Source organism: Anabrus simplex, chromosome 2 (assembly GCF_040414725.1).
Source record: "Anabrus simplex isolate iqAnaSimp1 chromosome 2, ASM4041472v1, whole genome shotgun sequence".
Lineage (NCBI taxonomy): Eukaryota > Metazoa > Arthropoda > Insecta > Orthoptera > Tettigoniidae > Anabrus > Anabrus simplex.
In genome coordinates this window covers 1,123,485,478-1,123,504,572 of record NC_090266.1, presented here as the reverse complement: position 1 = coordinate 1,123,504,572, position 19,095 = coordinate 1,123,485,478, and the positions used below count along the sequence as shown (strand labels likewise).

The 19,095-nt window shown below is 39.5% G+C and overlaps 1 protein-coding gene across 1 annotated transcript in view; it reads right to left on the bottom strand.

Moving 5' to 3' along the window:
- Positions 1–19,095, bottom strand: part of Etl1 (SWI/SNF-related, matrix-associated actin-dependent regulator of chromatin, subfamily a, containing DEAD/H box 1) — a 308,851-nt gene that overhangs the window by 126,310 nt on the left and 163,446 nt on the right. Inside the window, exons 9-11 of the mRNA XM_067139725.2 lie at positions 15,633–15,771; positions 713–848; positions 95–232 (exon numbers count right to left, since the gene is read on the bottom strand). Coding sequence (XP_066995826.2) covers positions 95–232; positions 713–848; positions 15,633–15,771 — 413 coding nt within the window. The remainder of the gene's footprint in view (positions 1–94; positions 233–712; positions 849–15,632; positions 15,772–19,095) is intronic.

Below are 19,095 nucleotides of genomic sequence, written 5' to 3'. Positions count from 1 at the left end.
ACAGAGAATGGACAGTTCTAACAGAAGAAGAGAGAGAACTAGAATTGACAAATTCACTATCATGTCTTATGGATAAGCAAACATTTATACTTACAGGAAATTTTGAAAATAGTGTCCTCAAATGCTCCCTTTTGCCACGGAACATTTTAGGCATTAGGAACGATAGTAATGACATCAACTCCAACAAGTTGTTTTGTAAAGGAGTGCCAGTGAGTAGAATCCGATGGGCTGCCTAAAAAAATAAAATATTACCTCTAATATAACACTGGTTATCGTACGTATCTACAGGATAAATTTAGAATAAGCTTGGGCCTTATTAGAGGTCCTCTTTAGGATGCATACCATTAGTGACATTTCTCAATTAGGGTAAGAGTTTTTCATTACATCCTTGTAAGTGGAGGTTATATTTAAACCTTCAAGCAAAAAATGTTTGAATTAATTTAAATATTTCTTTTACCAACGAACAGAATTTAAATAGCTAATAAAATTAATCTAAATGAAGTATCACAATACAAGTGTGAAGTAATTAATGTAATCTTATGAGATGACATTTAATCTGTTGACATAAGAATGAATGATCCTAAATCCCCAATATGAAGATAACTTACCTCAACAATAGTATTCTTTTTGTTTGTGTGTTATGGTGCAAGATTTCATTCTACATGCATGCAAAGATTACAGGTGAAGAGAGGATGCATTCTACATTACTTACATTTATGCGTGAAAGATTTTCATGTCTTTGCGAGGTCATATTCTTCAGCATATGGGCTTCATCCAACACTAAGTACTCCAGAGGTAGTAGACAGAACATTTTCTTCTCCTCAGGTGAACCATTTAAAATACTGTAACTAATGAAGAATACAACATTTATTTAGAGCATGTAAACAAGTATAATATAGATCAGTGTTTCATCAACCCTTGAAAGGAGCAATCTATATATATATATATATAAAATAACTTGTCCTGACTGACTGATTGACTGACTGACTGACTGATTCATTATCGCCAAGCCAAAACTACTGGACATATAGAAATGAAATTTTGGGGATATATTCATATTAAGATGTAGGTGCTCGCTAAGAGAGGATTTTTGGACATTCCGTCGCTAAGGGGCTGAAAAGGGGGGTGAAATTTTAAAATGAGTATCTATATCTCAAAACGTTAAAAGTTTAGAGATGTAAAAATTGGTATTTAGAATCTTCTTTAAAAATAAGGAAACATGTATTTTTTTGTTTTCAGAATATCCCAATAGGAGCGTTGAAAAAGGGGTTGAATGCCTTTAATCAGGATACGGGTACTAATATCTCAGAAACTGAAGATATTACAGACCTGAAAATTGAAAAATTAATTGACTTAATTGTATGAGAATACATACATCTAATAAAAACTAAAAATGTTACAGACGTGAAAATTGGTATTTGGATCTCCTTTAAAAACAAAGAAAAACGCGTTTTGGGGGGAAACCATCTTGGGGGGCAGGAGTGAAAAGGAATTGAATTCCTTTCATGAGGACACATAAATCAAAAACTGAAGAAGTTAAGAGTCGTGATAATTGGTATTTAGAAGATCCTTTACTATTAAAAGGACAAGTATTTTTTGCGGGGAAATTCACTTGGCGGGGGGGGGGGGGGGGGGGGGGGTGAGGAGTGCGAAACGAAGTGAAAAAAAGTGAATTATTTTAATGGGGATAATTATATCTCAAAACTGAATGTAATAGACGTGAACATTTGTGTTTGGAATCTCCCTTAAACATAAAGAAACACGACTTCTTTTAATTTTTTTTTTTGGGGGGGAGGGTAAAATAAACTTAACGGCCATGGGGAGTAAAAGGAGGTGAGACCAATTGATTTTACTGTTCATAATGTACTTATAAGGAGCCTCCGTTGCTCAGCTGGGTTCCGTGGTTCAAATCCCGGTCCCCCCATGTGACATTCATGCTGGCCAAAACGGACGTGGGACAGGTTTTTCTCCGGATACTCCGGTTTTCCCTGTCATCATTAATTCCAGCAACACTGTCCAATATTTCATTTCATTTGTCATTCATCGATCATTGCCCCAGAGGAGTGCTTCAGCAGCCGGCGCAATTCCTATTGCCGCCGCTAGATGGGGCTTTATTCATTCCATTCCTGACCCTGTCGAATGACTGGAAACAGGCTGTAGATTTTCGATGTACTTATTCTGATCATAAACCGATTATTTTTAATCTTTCCTGGGTTCGTTTTCAAGAGCCATCTTTCCTTTCAGAGAACGTTCTAAGATTACAATAGATCCTCCTGGCATATAAATAAAAATTTAAACAAAATTGAAATAAACGATAGGAATGAAATTGACTGTCCAATTGTTCACTTCTATAATAAGGTCAAAAATGCACAGAAGTATGTCATTCGTATCGCCAGAAATCCTGCACACTTGCCTACGCGCGCAATGGTGCTGGTCACATTGTCAACAATGGCAATGGCAGCAGATATAATTTACTGTCAAGTAGCGGTCTTGCATCTTGCTGTGGGGTCCAAAGCATAATCATAATAATAATAATAATAATAATAATAATAATAATAATAATAATAATAATAATAATAATGTTAATGTTCTGGACCGTCGTCAAATGTGCGGACAGCGCTGGAAACGGGGCCTAGGTGGGTAATGACTAAGAATGCAGTCCGGCTACGGGTTCAGTACCGAAAAGGCACCCAAGACGACACCACGCCGGATCTCCTGAAGGATTTGATCCATAATAAAAATGCTTATAGGAAAAGATGGCAAAGATTTACGGACCCAACTGACCGGATGGAATACCTGGATCTAGCCCAGGAAGTACGAAATCGATTGCTGGAAAGAAAGATTGAAAAATGGGAGGAAACTTGCCGTAATCTATTAGAAAACGAGTCAGATCACGAATTTCAGTGGATTATATATAAAACAATAAGCATTCAATTATAAATTTCGGTATAATGCCGTAGCGAAGCACGGGTATCTTGCTAGTCTATGTATATAAAATAACTTGTCCTGACCGACTGACTGACTGATTCATCATCGCCGAGCCAAAACTACTGGACATACTGAAATGAAATTTTGAGGATACATTTATATTACAATGTAGGTGCTTGCTAAGGGAGGATTTTTGGATATTCCGTCGCTAAGGGGGTGAAAAGGCGGGTGAATTTTTAAAATGAGTGTATCTATATCTCAAAACTTTAAAAGTTTACAGATGTAAAAATTGGTATTTAGAATCTCCTTTAAAAATACAGAAACACGTCTTTATTTGTTTTCGGAAAATACCAATAGGAGTGAAGAAGGGTGAAAAAGGGGTTGAATGCCTTTAATGAGGACACTTATATTTCAGAAACTGAGGAAAAAATTACAGACCTGAAAATTGTTATTTGGGATCTCCTTTAAAAATAAGGAAACATGGTTTTTTGTTTTTGAAAATCCAATTAATGGGGGTGAAAACAGGGGTTAATTTTGAAAGTGAGTGTATCTATATCTCAACGCTTTAAAAGTTTACAGATGTAAAAATTGGTATTTAGAATGTCCTTTAAAAATAAAGGAAAACGTCTTTTTTTGTTTTCAGAAAATCCTAATAGGAGGGTTGGAAAAGGATGAAAAAGGTGTTGAATGCCTTTAATGAGGATATTTATATCTCAGAAACTGAAGATATTACAGACCTGAAAATTAGTATTCGGAATCTCCTTTAAAAATAATGATACACGTATATTTTTGTTTTTGGAAAATCCAATTATTGGGGGTTAAACAGGAGTGACAAATTGGAGTGAAATTTTAGAAACACAGTACAGTATATCTCAGAAACGTAAAATGTTACAGATGTAAAATTTGTATTTGGAATCTCCCGTGAAAATAAAGAAACATAGGTGATTTGTTTTTGGAAACTCAACTTAAGGGGAACTAAAAAGGGGGTGAAATTTTAAAATGAGCATTTCTACAGCATATCTCAAAAACATAACATGTTACAGAAGTGAGAAATGTTATTTTTTCTCTATTAAAAATAATGAAACCTGTAGTTTTGTTTTCGGTACAACCACCTGCGTGGGGGGAGTAAAAGTGACTGAAAATGGGGTTGAATTCTTTTAATTAAGATACTGATATCTCAAAAACTGGAGATGTTACAGACGTGAAATTTGGTATTTGGAATCTCCTTTACAAATAAAGAAACACGTAATTTTTGTTTTCGGAAATCCACTTAAAGAGGGGTGATTGAAAAATTAGTTGAATTATTTGTATGAAGATACTATTATCTCAAAAACGAAAGATGTTACAGACGTGAAAATTGGTATTTGGGATCTGCTCTAAAAGTAAAAAAACGCGTATTCTCGGTAAATCCAATGAGAAGGGGGGGGGGGGTGAAAGAATTGAAAAATTAATTGAATTAATTGTATGAGAACATTTACATCTAATTAAAACTAAAGTTGTTACAAAGGTGAAAACTGATATTAGGATCTCTTTTAAAAACATAGAAAAAGGCATTTTTGGGGGAAAATCATCTTGGGGGCGGGGGTGAAAAGGAGTTGAATTCCATTTACTACACATATCTCAAAAACTGAAGATGTTACAGTCATGATAATTGGTATATAGAAGAACCTTTACTATTAAAGAAACAAGTTTTATTGCCGGAAACTTCACTTAAGGGGGGGGGGGGGGAGTGGGAAAGGAAGTGAAACAAAAGTGAATTCTTTTTATGGGGATAATTATATCTCAAAACTGAAGGTAACAGACGTGAACATTGATATTTGGAATCTCCTTCAAACATAAAGAAACATGCCTTCTATTTTTTGGGGGGGTGGGGAGGTGTAAATCATCTTAACGGCGGTAGGGCGAAAAAGGAGTGTTGAGACTAGTTGATTTTACTGTTCATAATGTATTTATTCTGAGCATAAACCAATCATTTTTAATCTTTCTTGGGGTTCGTTTTCAAGAGCCATCTTTTCCTTTAAAGAACTTCAAGTTAGATTCCAGTAGATTCTACTGGCATATAAATAAAAATTTAAACACATTTGAAATAAACGATATGAATGCTATTGGTCATGCAATTGTTCACCTCTAAAATAAGGCCAATAATGGACGGAAGAATATCATTTGTATCACCAGAAATCCTGCGCACTTGCCTACACGCGACAATGGTGCTGGTCACATTGTCAGCAATGACAATGGCAGCAGATGTAATTTACCCCCAAGTAGAGGTCTTGCATCTTGCTGCGGGGTCAGTAATAGTAATAATAATAATAATAATAATAATAATAATAATAATAATAATAATAATAATAATGTTTTGGACCGTCATCCAAATGTGCAGACCGCACTGGAAACGAGCCCTGGCCAGGTAATGACTATGAATGCAGTCCGGCCGCGGGTTCGGTACCGCGATGGCACCCAAGACGACACCACGCCGAATCTCCTCAAGGATTTGATCCATATAAAAAAATGCTTATAGGAAAAGATGGCAAAGATTTAGAGACCCAACTGACTGGGTGGAATACCTAGACCTAGCCCGGGAAGTACGAAATCGATTGTTGGAAAGAAAGCTTGAAAAATGGGAGGAACTTTGCCGTAATCTCTCAGAAAACGAGTCAGGTCACGAATTTTGGTGGATGATCTCAGAAAACGAGTCAGATCGCGCATTTCGGCGGATTATATATAAAACGTTAAGCATTCAATTATAAATTTCAGTAAAATACCGTAGCGAAGCACGGGTATCTTGCTAGTCTGGTATAAAATGATATAAAACTGAAAGAGAAGGCCTTGAATAAAGAAATACAACTGTGTTTTTCACATATAAATCCAATTGTGCATTTAGGAGATTGGTGACCGAGATTCAAATGAGGTGACATCCCTCCTACAATTCACTAGCTCAGCACCAAGCAGCAGCATGTGCAGAAAGAGATTACTGTTACTCCCAAATAAATTGGAGATAATTGCAAGATGCCTCAGTACTACCCAGTGCCACAAGTAATTATTTCACATGCTTGTACAGTAAAACCTCGATGCATCGTTTTTCAAGGGGGAGGGGGAAAATGACGATGGATGCAGGAAAACGATAAATGCGGGTGACATAAAGTAGCGGGAAAATGAAATAATAAAATATGGGTGCTGTATTTGGACAATTTTCGTCATGTAAATATAATAATAACGATGGTGTGTGGCCTCCAAAGCCGGGTGCAGATCTTTCGAGTTGCCGCGTGATAGGCGATCTACGCACTTATGAAAATGCGGCTCTACCCAAGATGAATCCTAATGCGTAAGTCAGCGCACACACACAGCTCCCGAACTGTCGGAATTAACCAATGAAAGTTAAAATCCCCAACCCGATCGTGACCTCTTGAACTGAAGGCCATACTCATACTATACATAACGGTATCAAACCACTGCAATCATGACATACACAATGAAAATTAAAAGCACAACTTTTAAGCCATTTCGTTTCACTTTTCCTTACATCTCATAGTAATTGGAAAGCCTTCAAGGTCAGTTCTCTTAATGACTTGTTTTTTTGCTAGTGGCTTTACGTCACACCGACACAGATAGGTCTTATGGTGATGATGGAATAAGGCTTAGGAGTTGGAAGGAAGCGGCCATGGCCTTAATTAAGGTACAGCCCCAGCATTTGCCTGGTGTGAAAATGAGAAACCATGGAAAACCATCTTGAGGGCTGCCGACAGTGCGATCCACTATCTCCCGGATGCAAGCTCACAGCTGCGCGCCTCTAACCGCACAGCCAACTCACCCGGTCTCTTAATGGAAATGAATGATATACATGGATATTACAGCAATAACCTGTATTTTAGTAAAGTTTCTGTAGATCCTTCACGAACGATAGGTTCAAGATCCCACATGGTGCAGCTCGGACAATGTCACAGAGGTTAGAAATTCAACATGGCGCGCCTCAGACCATGTCACAGCAGGCTAAGCAATGCTGCCAACTTAGGAATTAGTTTCAAGACCAGGCTAGTGAAAAGATTATTGGTCTGGCTTGGTTAGATCCGGCTTGTAACATAGACAACTGGGCAGGGGGCAACAAAGTGGTCAACAGGCCTCTACCATCCCACACACATCACAAGGTACGATGCAATTAATAACCCTGTGACTAATTAAAACGTACCCGACACACGCCATGACTATTTTAAACTGCGCGATTTTATCATTTTCAATGAAGCTGGCAGCCCTAGCCAGCCAATAGCAACACAGAAAATGGTGGAAAATTTGAGTTTTACAGTGCCTCAGTTTTAATTCTTGTAAATAAGAATACTTCTAGGGACCAGTTAGTGGGTCGAGGAGAAGCGTTGGCGCCAGGAGGCTCATAGTGAGGTTGCACATGAATAACCTGCGCACAGCACTCCAGCCTACGAGATCCTTGCTCAAGACTAGCAACTCGTAATTGCTCGTACATTCTCGCATAACAGGTTGCCGCTATGATATGCTAAGAGTATTCAGCTGCCTCTTTAAATTCAAAAAACTTATGCGTACATTTTTCTTACGTTAGATTGATCCATGCAGGAAAATTGTGGCCAAAGACAAATTATTTTTTTTGCGATCAATGCAATTAAACGATACTTTGAGAAACAATACATGCGGGGAAATTTAACATTGGTTTACATGGAACATTTTGGGGACCGAATAAATTGAACAATGGAAACGAGAAAAGGACGGTTCTGGGAACGATGCATCGAAGTTCTACTGTATTTGAATACAACTGATATTCAAAGAGAGTTCAATAAAACACTATTATTTACATTTCAGGCAGCAGTAATACCGAATTTCTTCACTTCATTTATGAGCAAATAAGATTTCTGTTTAAGAACAAAGTAGAGTTTCATATTCATTTTATTTGTTGCAGTACATACTGAATGGCAAGGAAGTACTGTACTTATTACTTGCAGATGGGAAAACATATAGGTTACTGAACCCATTGTATTGTTACATGCCAGGCCTTTGGTAGACCCTTTCGTTGCTTCCTGGGGGGCATGGCTGGTATTTCTGTGTACTGTTGTTGTCAGCTGGCTTACCAGCGAGTTTCTTGGAGATTCGATGGGAATATTCCTCCTCTAGCCACCTTGTGAATGTTCTGGTTCCCATCACCCGAGCTATAAAAATTGAGGCTAGCCGCGGCCAGTCAGTCAGAGTTGAGCTGGGCTCCATGATGGAGTCAGTGTTGGACTCAGTGGTGGGGTTCGGTGGCTGGGCTGAGGGCGACAGAGTTGTTGGCTGTCACTGGTATCTCACCGAGGTCCAAATGAGGAGCTGTTGTTGTGTGTGTGGGAATGTCCAACGAGTAGCCAGACTGAAGTTGACGAGACTGTGTACTACCTGAGAGTACTGCATGTTTTTTTATTTCTGTGGACTGAGGATCACCGTGAGTCAGCAAGGGAAGCTGCTATCGTGAGTGTGAGGGTAAATGGACCTGTGTTAATATTCGATGTTGTGAGTATCTTTCTGCTGTTGAATACTGTTGAGCTGTTGCTATTTAGTTGTTCACTACATGTGACTGAGTGAATTACTGGACTGTCTCTGGAGTTGAACCAACGAACAGTCATTGTGTGTTGAGTGGCCCGTAGCCCCGTGTTCAGATCCAGCGGTCCACACACAGCTGCTGTATGAGGTGACTAGACTTGGGGAAGTATTAGCCGTCCCCAGGTATAGCAATGGGCCGGACCACCTGTTGTGGCATAAGGAAGAGAAACTTGTAAATAGACAGCAATTGGCAAGTGTGGCCATTCATCATTGATTACAACTGTGTGTGTGCATGTGTGTGTGTACACTTATTAGGTCATCCTGAAATAAATTAAGAGTAATAAAACAGTCCGAGTTTTATTCGTAACAAATTGGTGTCAGAAGTTGGAATAGACCCCAGGTGTGATACATCATATTGTAATCAGCGTGAATCAGCGGGCCAGAAACTAGAGGTTTAGACAGCCATCAGGAGCATTCCAGAATATCGATGTAAACTGAATATACACACCTAAATCTTTACGTTTTCATCTTGTGTTAATAATAATAGAGTGTGGCCTCTGGAGAGGCCTGGTGCAGGTCTTCTGATCTGATGCCCATAGGCGACCTACACGTCGTGATGAGGATGGAATGATGATGAAGACAGCACAAACACCCAGTTCCCGTGCCAGGTAAATTAACCCCTCAGCGCAGTGGATTCAAATGCCCGGTCGTCTCTGTGCTGCCAGAGAAGTTCTGAGTGCGGTGTTTAAACTTTCCCAAATTCGTGCAAGGCTTTATTCAAAGCAATACAACTTTTGTACTGTTTTACGGATTTCAATAAAACTTTCATATGAATGTTTAGGAAACTCCATTCTTTTGGAAAATATGATTCTATCTTACCTTAATAGTTGAGTTCGGTGTGGAACGTCTTGAAGCATCCCTCAACGAAGAGACCCACTTCGCAGTCTGGACACCGAAACCCTGTCTCTCTCCAAATTTCCTGTTTGTAGCACATGGCATAATCGTATAAATTTTGAAAAGTTTAGAGGGTCCCTGATATGTATCAAGTGCTTCATTGTTGTTGAAATGCATAAAATTACTAATTGATTCAGATACATCCATCGAAATAACTGATCCAAAAATTGGCGTAGACAGAATAGAGCTTTTAGTTAGAAAAATAGCTTCGTAGCATAGACTTTTGTATTATAGCCATTAGTATATAAAGAGCAATCCCAACGTACATCTCGTCCTTTGTGACTGGTTTCCAATCCCGCATTCTGGAACGAAGTGGTAATAAGCCCCTAGATCGGATTCTTTACTCAGCATATAAATTTTTTTCACAAACTATTAGCTCCACTAACTCATCCATAAAGAATGTTTTAAAAACCGTCACACCATCACATTCCCCAACTGCTTCATTCTGAGGTCCTGGGTTCCCTATAAACTGTTCTATTTGACCTACATAATTAGACATGTTTTCCCACCAAAATGTATTAGCCGTGACATGCAGATTGCCATTCTGCGCACTATCTAACCGTATCTGATTCCAAATCGAGGACTTTGCGTACAACTATGTTAACCACATCACTCAAATCACCATCTGAATCTAACAAACTTTCCTCAGCACCACTCAAATGTTCTAAAACATCCTTTATTTTCAAGCTCGATAACCCACACTTGTTTATAAAAGCCATATAAATCCATTCAAGACTGATGCAATGCATGACAGCGTGTGATAAGGAAAAAAAGGACGGGATAAAATCAGTCTCAAGAGAGCCCTGAATAGATAAAACTTATGATTCTGTTGACAGCCAGGTTCTTCCCCGAGAGTAAATGAAGGTATAATGCAAGAAGTTTGTATAGTAGTCGCCAGATAGCAGAAAAAACAGTGACTGCCCCTGGTGGCAAAAATTAACATTCCTTGAAATATCACTCCAATTTCAGTGACAAAACACTATCGAAACAAGGATCGAGGTATATCGTTCGAAAGCACAAACCTTCCGCTTTAAGCAGAAATAAGTTAAAACACAAACAGCTTCGATCGTAACTCTAGATCCCAGTACAGTACACGCGTGTACCGTGCAAGCAGGCGTCAATCCACCGCGCTCGATGCTCACTGCATGACAAGCAGTGCTCGGCACTCCACGCTGACAGGTTAACCAATTATGGTTAAAGTTCCCGACGCTGCCGGGAATCGAACCCGGGACCCCTGTGACCAAAGGCCAGCACGCTAACCATTTAACCATGGAGACAGACATCTTGTGATAATTACTGCTTGCCAGTTGAGACCAGAGGCCACAGAAAAATGGAGTCTCAGCTAAATGCACTCTTCGATGTGATGAAGATGGAAGAGAAGTCAGAGGAAGGCTATAGGAAGATGGAAGAAAGCCAGAAGAGGTTGATAAAGGAGATAGGAGATAGTCAGAAGTAGACGGAAGATGGCCGCAAGATGATGGAAGATGGCTGAAAGAAGACTGAAGACGACTAGAAGAATACGGAAGACGTCGACAAGAAGACGGCCAAAAGAATAGAGAAGATGTCGAGATGAAAACAGAAGAAGGCGACCAGGAGAAGACAGAAGATGTTCAAATGAAGACTACCAGAACAAAGACGGAAGGCGGCTAGAAGATGCTGGAAGATGGCCGGGAGAAGACTGAAGATGACCAGAATAAGATGGAAGACGACCAGGAGAAGACAGAGGAAGGCGAGAAGAAGATGGGTAACGGAGAGATAAAGTCGATGAACATCTCCGTGAGATAAAGCACATTCCGAAGGTCGATTCTCTGTCTCAAAAACCTAGTCCAGAAGACTGAGAGTTCTGCTCCAGGAGGGAGGCCAACCTGAGGACCATCCTGCCCCAACCAACAGGTACTGCCTTGATTAGACAAGGAGAGCAGAGAATGTGGGTGCCGCTATCCAGAGGAATTTGAGCAGAGATATGCAGAGTGATGCGAGGTACAACAAACGAGTTGACACCATCGAAAATCATGGGAACATCCTAGGATGGCTACATAACCCAGCGGGGAAGGAAGGCTTGTCTCTCAAGTTCCAAAAGACGTGTAAAGACACTTACCATGTTCTGAGGGAACTAAATGATGTCAGCTACCAAGTACAACAGAGGCCAAGATGCAAGATGAAGGAGGTACACCTATACCGACGTGCGCCATACTGAGGAACAACTGAGGAGATACCTGATCAGGACGATCAACTCTTGAAGGGGGGCAATGTTACGTGCCAGGCCTGTGGTAGCCCCTTTCGGTGCTTCCTGGAAAACCAGCACCAACACTGACTCCACCACGGAACCCAGCTCAACCTGACTGACTCTCTGCGGCTAGCCCCCCTTTTTATAGCTCGAGTGATGGGAACCAGAACAATCGCGAGGTGGGTTGATGAGGAACATTCCCGTTGAATCTCCAAGAAACTCACAGGTAAGCCAGCTAATGAGAACAATACACAGAAATACCAGCCATGCCCTCCAGGCCGGTTGGGAGCTCTCCAGTCAGCTGATTAATTAGCCACATGCTTGCCAGGTCTGTACACCCCAAAACATCTATCTTTAGATATGAGCCTTACACCTAGAATCTCACAGTTCCATTCCTCAACTTTTTCGTAGCTGAGAAATTCATGTTTACCAGTATGAATACTTCCACTCCTACCGTTCCCATCCTGTCCCCACGATAAACACTCCAGTTCTGAGAAAGTCGAAAATATTTTGCAAGATTAATATCCTATAAAAAATATAAACTATTGTTTTGATTAACAGTGTGTCATACGAGAGATTGTTTACAGACTTAAACTTAGTTTCACCTGACACATACGGATTAATTACTCAGCAGATATATTAATAGCTTATTAGATAATAGTGAACTTCAACAAATACCTTTCAATGTTAGGAACAATCATTTAACAAATCACCAGTTACTATATTGTAAAATGTCTAAAAATAATTTATGTAAACTCTCACCAAGTAGGAATGCGCTTAACTTTATATGAACACTGGAATCATAACCGTGTTTCTGCTTTTAATGCATTCAAAATATAATTTTTTTTTAGGAATTCAAATATTTATATTGCATTGTTTATTATTATATTTTTAGTTATACTGCTGTTGTATTGCCTAGATTCCATGTTAAAATAATTTGAAGGACTCTGCCACACTTTTTGTTTATGTTTTTAATATTATTTAACCATTAGTATGTAGTAACTATAACTGGAGTTCTTGCTAGGTTGTTGCACATGAATACCGTATTTACTTGCCTATGACATATGAAAAAAAATCACAAATCCTGTTTAACTGACCAAGTAGCAAGTGTAACAATTCAGTTAACAATAAAACCTACATTTCACAGCCTGCTCATTGGCCTTGGCTATTCTCCCCCCTCCCCTATATTCCTCAATACCCTTCCTGGTTCTGAGTTCAGCACTGCAGTGTATAGTGTTTAATTAGGAAGCATCCAGTATACAAGAAGGAGAGAGAATGAGCAAGAGATCAAGTTTATGCCATCCTTCAATTTGAATGTGTTAGAATATGCTGCAGAAAGTGGACCGAGTGCAGTGATTATACATACAAAGTCCTGCTATGTATCATTCGTTACTGGCACAACAAGAGAGTGAAATTATTGGGAACAAGGAAAAAAAGTCTAATTCCTTCCACAGTGTGGCATTAAAGTTCTGGAGTGGGTTAGAAAAGCAAGAGACAATGGCAAATCTGTAAATCAGAAAATGATCCACTTTAAAGCACATGAAACTGCATGAAGTCTTGGTATTGCAAGGAAACGTTTAAAAACAAGTAGGGGTTGGTTAGAATGTTTTATTTGCTGGCATGAACCACCAAGTTTGCAGAAAAAGAACATTTTTGTGCCAGCGGCTTCCATCAGATTATACTGACAAAGTGATCGAATTCCACCGCTTTGGCACAAGACTTTTGACATTACAATGCTGTGCAGCCTTGAACTCAGTAGTTTTAAATAACTATATTGTGTGTTGATTTAAAGGCATCAGGTGCTCCTTTTTCTGCTTTTTTAGTATGCCAACCTAACCTATATTATGTGAAATTTCCACCTATTATACCCGCTCCTATTTTTAAAGTTGAAAATCAGGGAATAAAAAGGAGTGTTATAGGTGAGGAAATAAATAAATAAATAAATAAATAAATAAATAAATAAATAAATAAATAAATAAATAAATAAATAAATAAATAAATAAATAAATAAATAATTATTATTGGAAGTACCACCACTTTTCCATGAAAAATGAAATGGCGTATGGCTTTTATGCCGGGACATCCCAGGACGGTTTCGGCTCGCCAGGTGCAGGTATTTTGATTTCACTCCCGTAGGCGACCTGCAGATCGTGATGAGGATGAAATGAGGATGAAATGATGATGCACACACATCCAGCCCTGTGCCAGGGAAATTAATCAATGATGGTTAAAATTCCCGACCTTACCGGGAATCGAACCCGGGACCCCTGTAACCATAGGCCAGCACGCTAACCATTTAGCCATGGAGCTGGACACCACTTGCCCATAGTTCACAATTACCAGATTCCCTTACAATGTTCCAAATATGCCTTCGCGCAGACCTCGAGACATTCCATGTACTACTGTGGACTTGAGACTGATAGGGAACCTTGCGCTTGACGTGCAGGGAGATGCGACCCAAAAATGAAATGTGAAGTGGAACCCCAAGTGAAGTACCTTACGTTGATCTACACATCGATCAATAGCTTGATATTTTTTTTTTCTACGCAATAAGTTCTGAAGTAGTCGCAGAAACAGCTCCCAGAGAGTAGCATAAGTCAGGTAGTGTGCAGCTCTACTTGAGAACAGAAGCACTGTTCCAAAGCTAACCTTTCACTGTGAAGGTTCATATTGTTTCATAACAATGGAAAAAGACTTCTGGAGAGATAAAGCACACTTCACACACAGACTTCCCAAAATTTTATGAAAATAAACAAAGGAAATGCTGTGCAAAAAAGACTGGCTTTACGAATTCCACTTACGAAAATTTGCCTACATTTGAAGAGCTGTAATAAATGTAATAATTGGCACATGAACACACATTTACACATATTATAACAGTAGCTAAAAATTTCACCTACAATGACATGCCAACAGAATTGCAATATCTTCAAAATCTGACTGGCAGCATGATTTGAACAAGCCATATAGGTCCATAATATGTACAGAGGCTGTCTGCTTCTGATAATGTGTGGGTCCATAGAGTGCACAGAGGCTGGTATATCTGGTCTATATTTTAGGTTAGTAACCTAGCATTTGTCCTCGAGTTGAAGTGTAAAACTACGGAAACTACTTCTACAGTGGCAGAGAGAGGGATTTTGCTTGCTGTTTAAAGGGGCCTAACATCTAAGGTCATCGGCCCCGCGAGAAGGATTTTATTCGGATTAATTTCTTATGTGGGTTACATGAGGCTAAGTCCACATTATTTCAGTGTGTTCCTTGCATTTGTGGTGTGAAAGCAGAAAACCATCTTCAGGGCTGCCAGTGGTGGGGTCTGAATCCACCATCTTCTGAATGCAAGCATATAGCTACATAATCTTGGAAGAGGCCATCATCATGAACACTGAGGCAATGATTATCAAACATTAAGTATGATGGGATTGCCACGTTGCCCGTATGCCTAACAAACAACCTCTGAAATAAGTGATGTATTCTCCACAGAAGAATGGACAACATAATCAGGAAGGATAGCAAAAATGATTCAAGGATGTTCTTAAGTCTAATATAAAGAAGCATCAAACTGACATTGGCAACTGAGATAATGTAGTGCCTGATAGGCTGATGTGGCGATGTCTTGTCCAAGAGGGCCAACAATACTTTGAACAGAAACGAAGACATAAGTTCGATAAAAGACATTGCAGCAAAGATCAAGAGATTCAGAGAAGAAACGATCACTAGGTTCTACAACAACCCATAATCTATCATCTTGATGCATTTGGAAGACATCGTTATACTCGCCAGCAAGTGAATACCTATGATAATGGCCAAATAGCTAACTCACTCGATCATTTAATTATCTCAACCCAGTCTTAAATTTATGCCAGAGCTGGAAATCATCCCACGCCAATTAGGCGGAAAGCTATTAAACCAGTTCCTAGGCTATGAAGGAAGACTGATTAAATTTTAAAAACCCCTCACATAGAAATCAAACCAAGTTAAAGATTATACCTACGTAGTTAAAATCACATCAACATCCTCTATGCCATGTTTCACCCATTTGACTCTCAGTGCTTTCCTTTCTTGAGGCGATCCATAGTACTGGACAATCTGGAGAGCAGGGCACCACCGCTGAAATTCCATCTTCCAATTATCTGAAATAAAAAATCAGCACATACAAAATTTGAAATATAGTATTTACAGCCCACAACAGTATAACGAAGTTAAAATGTTTTTAATCACATAACTTATCTAGAATACACTATAGTCAATCATAAGAGTAAAACCTCTTCTTACTTTGTATCTACTCCAAATTTACGTTACCAACTCTCTAAAAACAGAAATATAAAATTCGAACAATCTAATTTTCTAATGCCGAGTGGCGTGTAATGTTTGGAATTAGGATTGAAAAAAGTACTCCTTATTTGCCTGCAGTCACTAAAGAAAATCCAAACTCAGGATAGCTACTGAAAATCACTGTAGCTTGAAAACACAGTGCTTTAAAACTTCCCAGGTATCTATTGCTCTATGTCTTAGCATGTCAGGAACGAGGCATGTTAAAAAAAAAAAAAACTTCGAAAATAACACTTTAGGGTGCTTACTTGCAACCTAGATAGCTTTGTCTCAAAGTTCTCCCCTCCTTTATTAATACAACACTCCCGACAAAGTTTCCAGCAGTTGTGGCAATTTTGGTGATTTTGGGGACTGCATGCAGGTCCACTTGTGATTTCAGTTTGATCTCTTCATCGACTGAAATGATAATCCTTTCACGGTGAATTTCAGGTTGGGGAATAAAAAAAAAGGTCAGATTAGTACGGTGGATGGTGAAGTACAGTTGTCTTGAAGTTTGTCAATAACTCAGAAAACAACAGTGATACGCAAGCACGTGTGTTGTCGTGGTGGAGGCTCCAGAAGTCATTTCTCCACAAGTTTGGTCTCTCTCTCCTGACATTTTCTTCCAGATCTCTCAAGAATTCGAGAAAATTCCAGTGGTTTGCCATTTGACCCTCAGGTGGGAATTCATGGTGCACAACACCGTTGATGTTAAAAAAGGCAACATCACTTTCACATTTGACCTGACCCAACATGCTTGATAAATTGACACCACTGTGATGATAGCATTTTTATTTCCACACTGTATCCATAAACCCATGTTTCATCACCAGTTTTGATGGTCTTCATGATGTTCTCATCCTCAGCAATGTGATACAAGTTTCCAACACATGGAAAATCAGAAGTCTCCTGGGTCTTCAGTCACGATCATGGAACGAGACAATCAGAAAAAACTTCACAAACATTAGCATCATCACACGACACTGAGGGTCGTCCTGAATGTGGGTCATCCTCTGTTAACTGTCGACCATCCTTGAAATGCTGGAACCACTCATAATACTGCACGACCCATGCATTAATCACCAGGGACTACATTATTCAGCACCTCTCTGTAACATTTTCCCCAGTTTAAGCAGAAGCTGCTTCGCCCACGGTATGCGCTGGCCAGCGTCTTGGTAGGTGTGCTAGGTACCAACTGATGAGCCCAGCCTAGCACACGGGGGCGAAATGCTGGCAACCAGGAATGAGTTAGCTGGAAAATTTATGATGTCCAGTAACGGACCATTTATATTGGTATTATAAATTTACTCATTCGGAACAAATATTTCAGATTCCCTATGGGAATCAACATCTATATCATCGATGGCCAAGCAGGCATCAATTTTTTATAATGAGACAAAGTCTCTCATAGTGCATTGGCACTGCCGGTGGCTACAATTAGCCTATGCAGTGGCCTCCACGGTATGCGTATAATGTCCAATAACAGACTATTTATATTGGTATTATTACATACCACTTAGTCGAGCAGCTCTTCTTCTTTCTCTCAATTCTTCCCAGCCCAAACTTTGCAACATTTTTGTAATGCTACTCTTTTGTTGGAAATCACCCAGAACAAATCGAGCTGCTTTTCTTTGGATTTTTTCCAGTTCTTGAATCAGGTAATCCTGGTGAGGGTCCCATAAACTGAAACCATACTCTAGTTGGGGTCTTACCAGAGACTTATATGCTCTCTCCTTTACATCCTTACTACAACCCCTAAATACCCTCATAACCATATGCAGAGATCTGTACCGCCGGGCTGAGTGGCTCAGACGGTTAAGGCGCTGGCCTTCTGACCCCAACTTGGCAGGTTCGATCCTGGCTCACTCCGGTGGTATTTGAAGGTGCTCAAATACGTCAGCCTCGTGTCGGTAGATTTACTGGCACGTAAAAGAACTCCTGCGGGACTAAATTCCGGCACCTCGGCGTCTCCGAAAACCTTAAAAGAGTAGTTAGTGGGACGTAAAACAAATAACATTATTATTAGAGATCTGTACCCTTTATTTACAATCCCATTTATGTGATTACCCCAATGAAGATCTTTCCTTATATTAACACCTAGATACTTACAATGATCCCCAAAAGAAACGTTCACCCCATCAACGCAGTCATTAAAACTGAGAGGACTTCTCCTATTTGTGAAACTCACAACCTAACTTTTAACCCCGTTTATCAACATACCATTGCCTGCTGTCCATCTCACAACATTTTCGAGGTCACGTTGCAGTTGCTCACAATCTTGTAACTTATTTATTACTCTATAGAGAATAAAATCATCCGCAAAAAGCCTTACCTCTGATTCCACTCCTTTACTTGTATCATTTATATATATAAGAAAACATAAAGGTCCGATAATACTGCCTTGAGGAATTCCCTTCTTAATTATTACAGGGTCAGATAAAGCTTCACTTATTTTAATTCTCTGAGATCTATTTTCTAGAAATATAGCAACCCATTCAGTTACTCTTTTGTCTAGTCCAATTGCACTCATTTTTGCCAGGAGTCTCCCATGATCCACCCTATCAAATGCTTTAGACAGGTCAATCGCGATACAGTCCATTTGACCTCCTGAATCCAAGATATCTGCTATATCTTGCTGGAATCCTACAAGTTGAGCTTCAGTGGAATAACCTTTCCTAAAACCGAACTGCCTTCTATCGAATCAGTTATTAATTTCACAAACATGTCTAATATAATCAGAAAGAATGCCTTCCCAAAGCTTACATACAATGCATGTCAAACTTACTGGCCTGTAATTTTCAGCTTTATGTCTATCACCCTTTCCTTTATATACAGGGGCTACTATAACAACTGTCCATTTATCTGGTATAGCTCCTCCAACCAAACAATAATCAAATAAGTACTTCAGATATGGTACTATATCCCAACCCATTGTCATTAGTATATCCCCAGAAATCTTAGCAAGCAAGCAAGCAAGCAAGCAAGCAAGCAAGCAAGCAAGCAAGCAAGCAAGCAAGCAAGCAAGCAAGCAAGCAAGCAAGCAAGCAAGCAAGCAAGCAAGCAAGCAAGCAAGCAAGCAAGCAAGCAAGCAAGCAAGCAAGCAAGCAAGCAAGCAAGCAAGCAAGCAAGCAAGCAAGCAAGCAAGC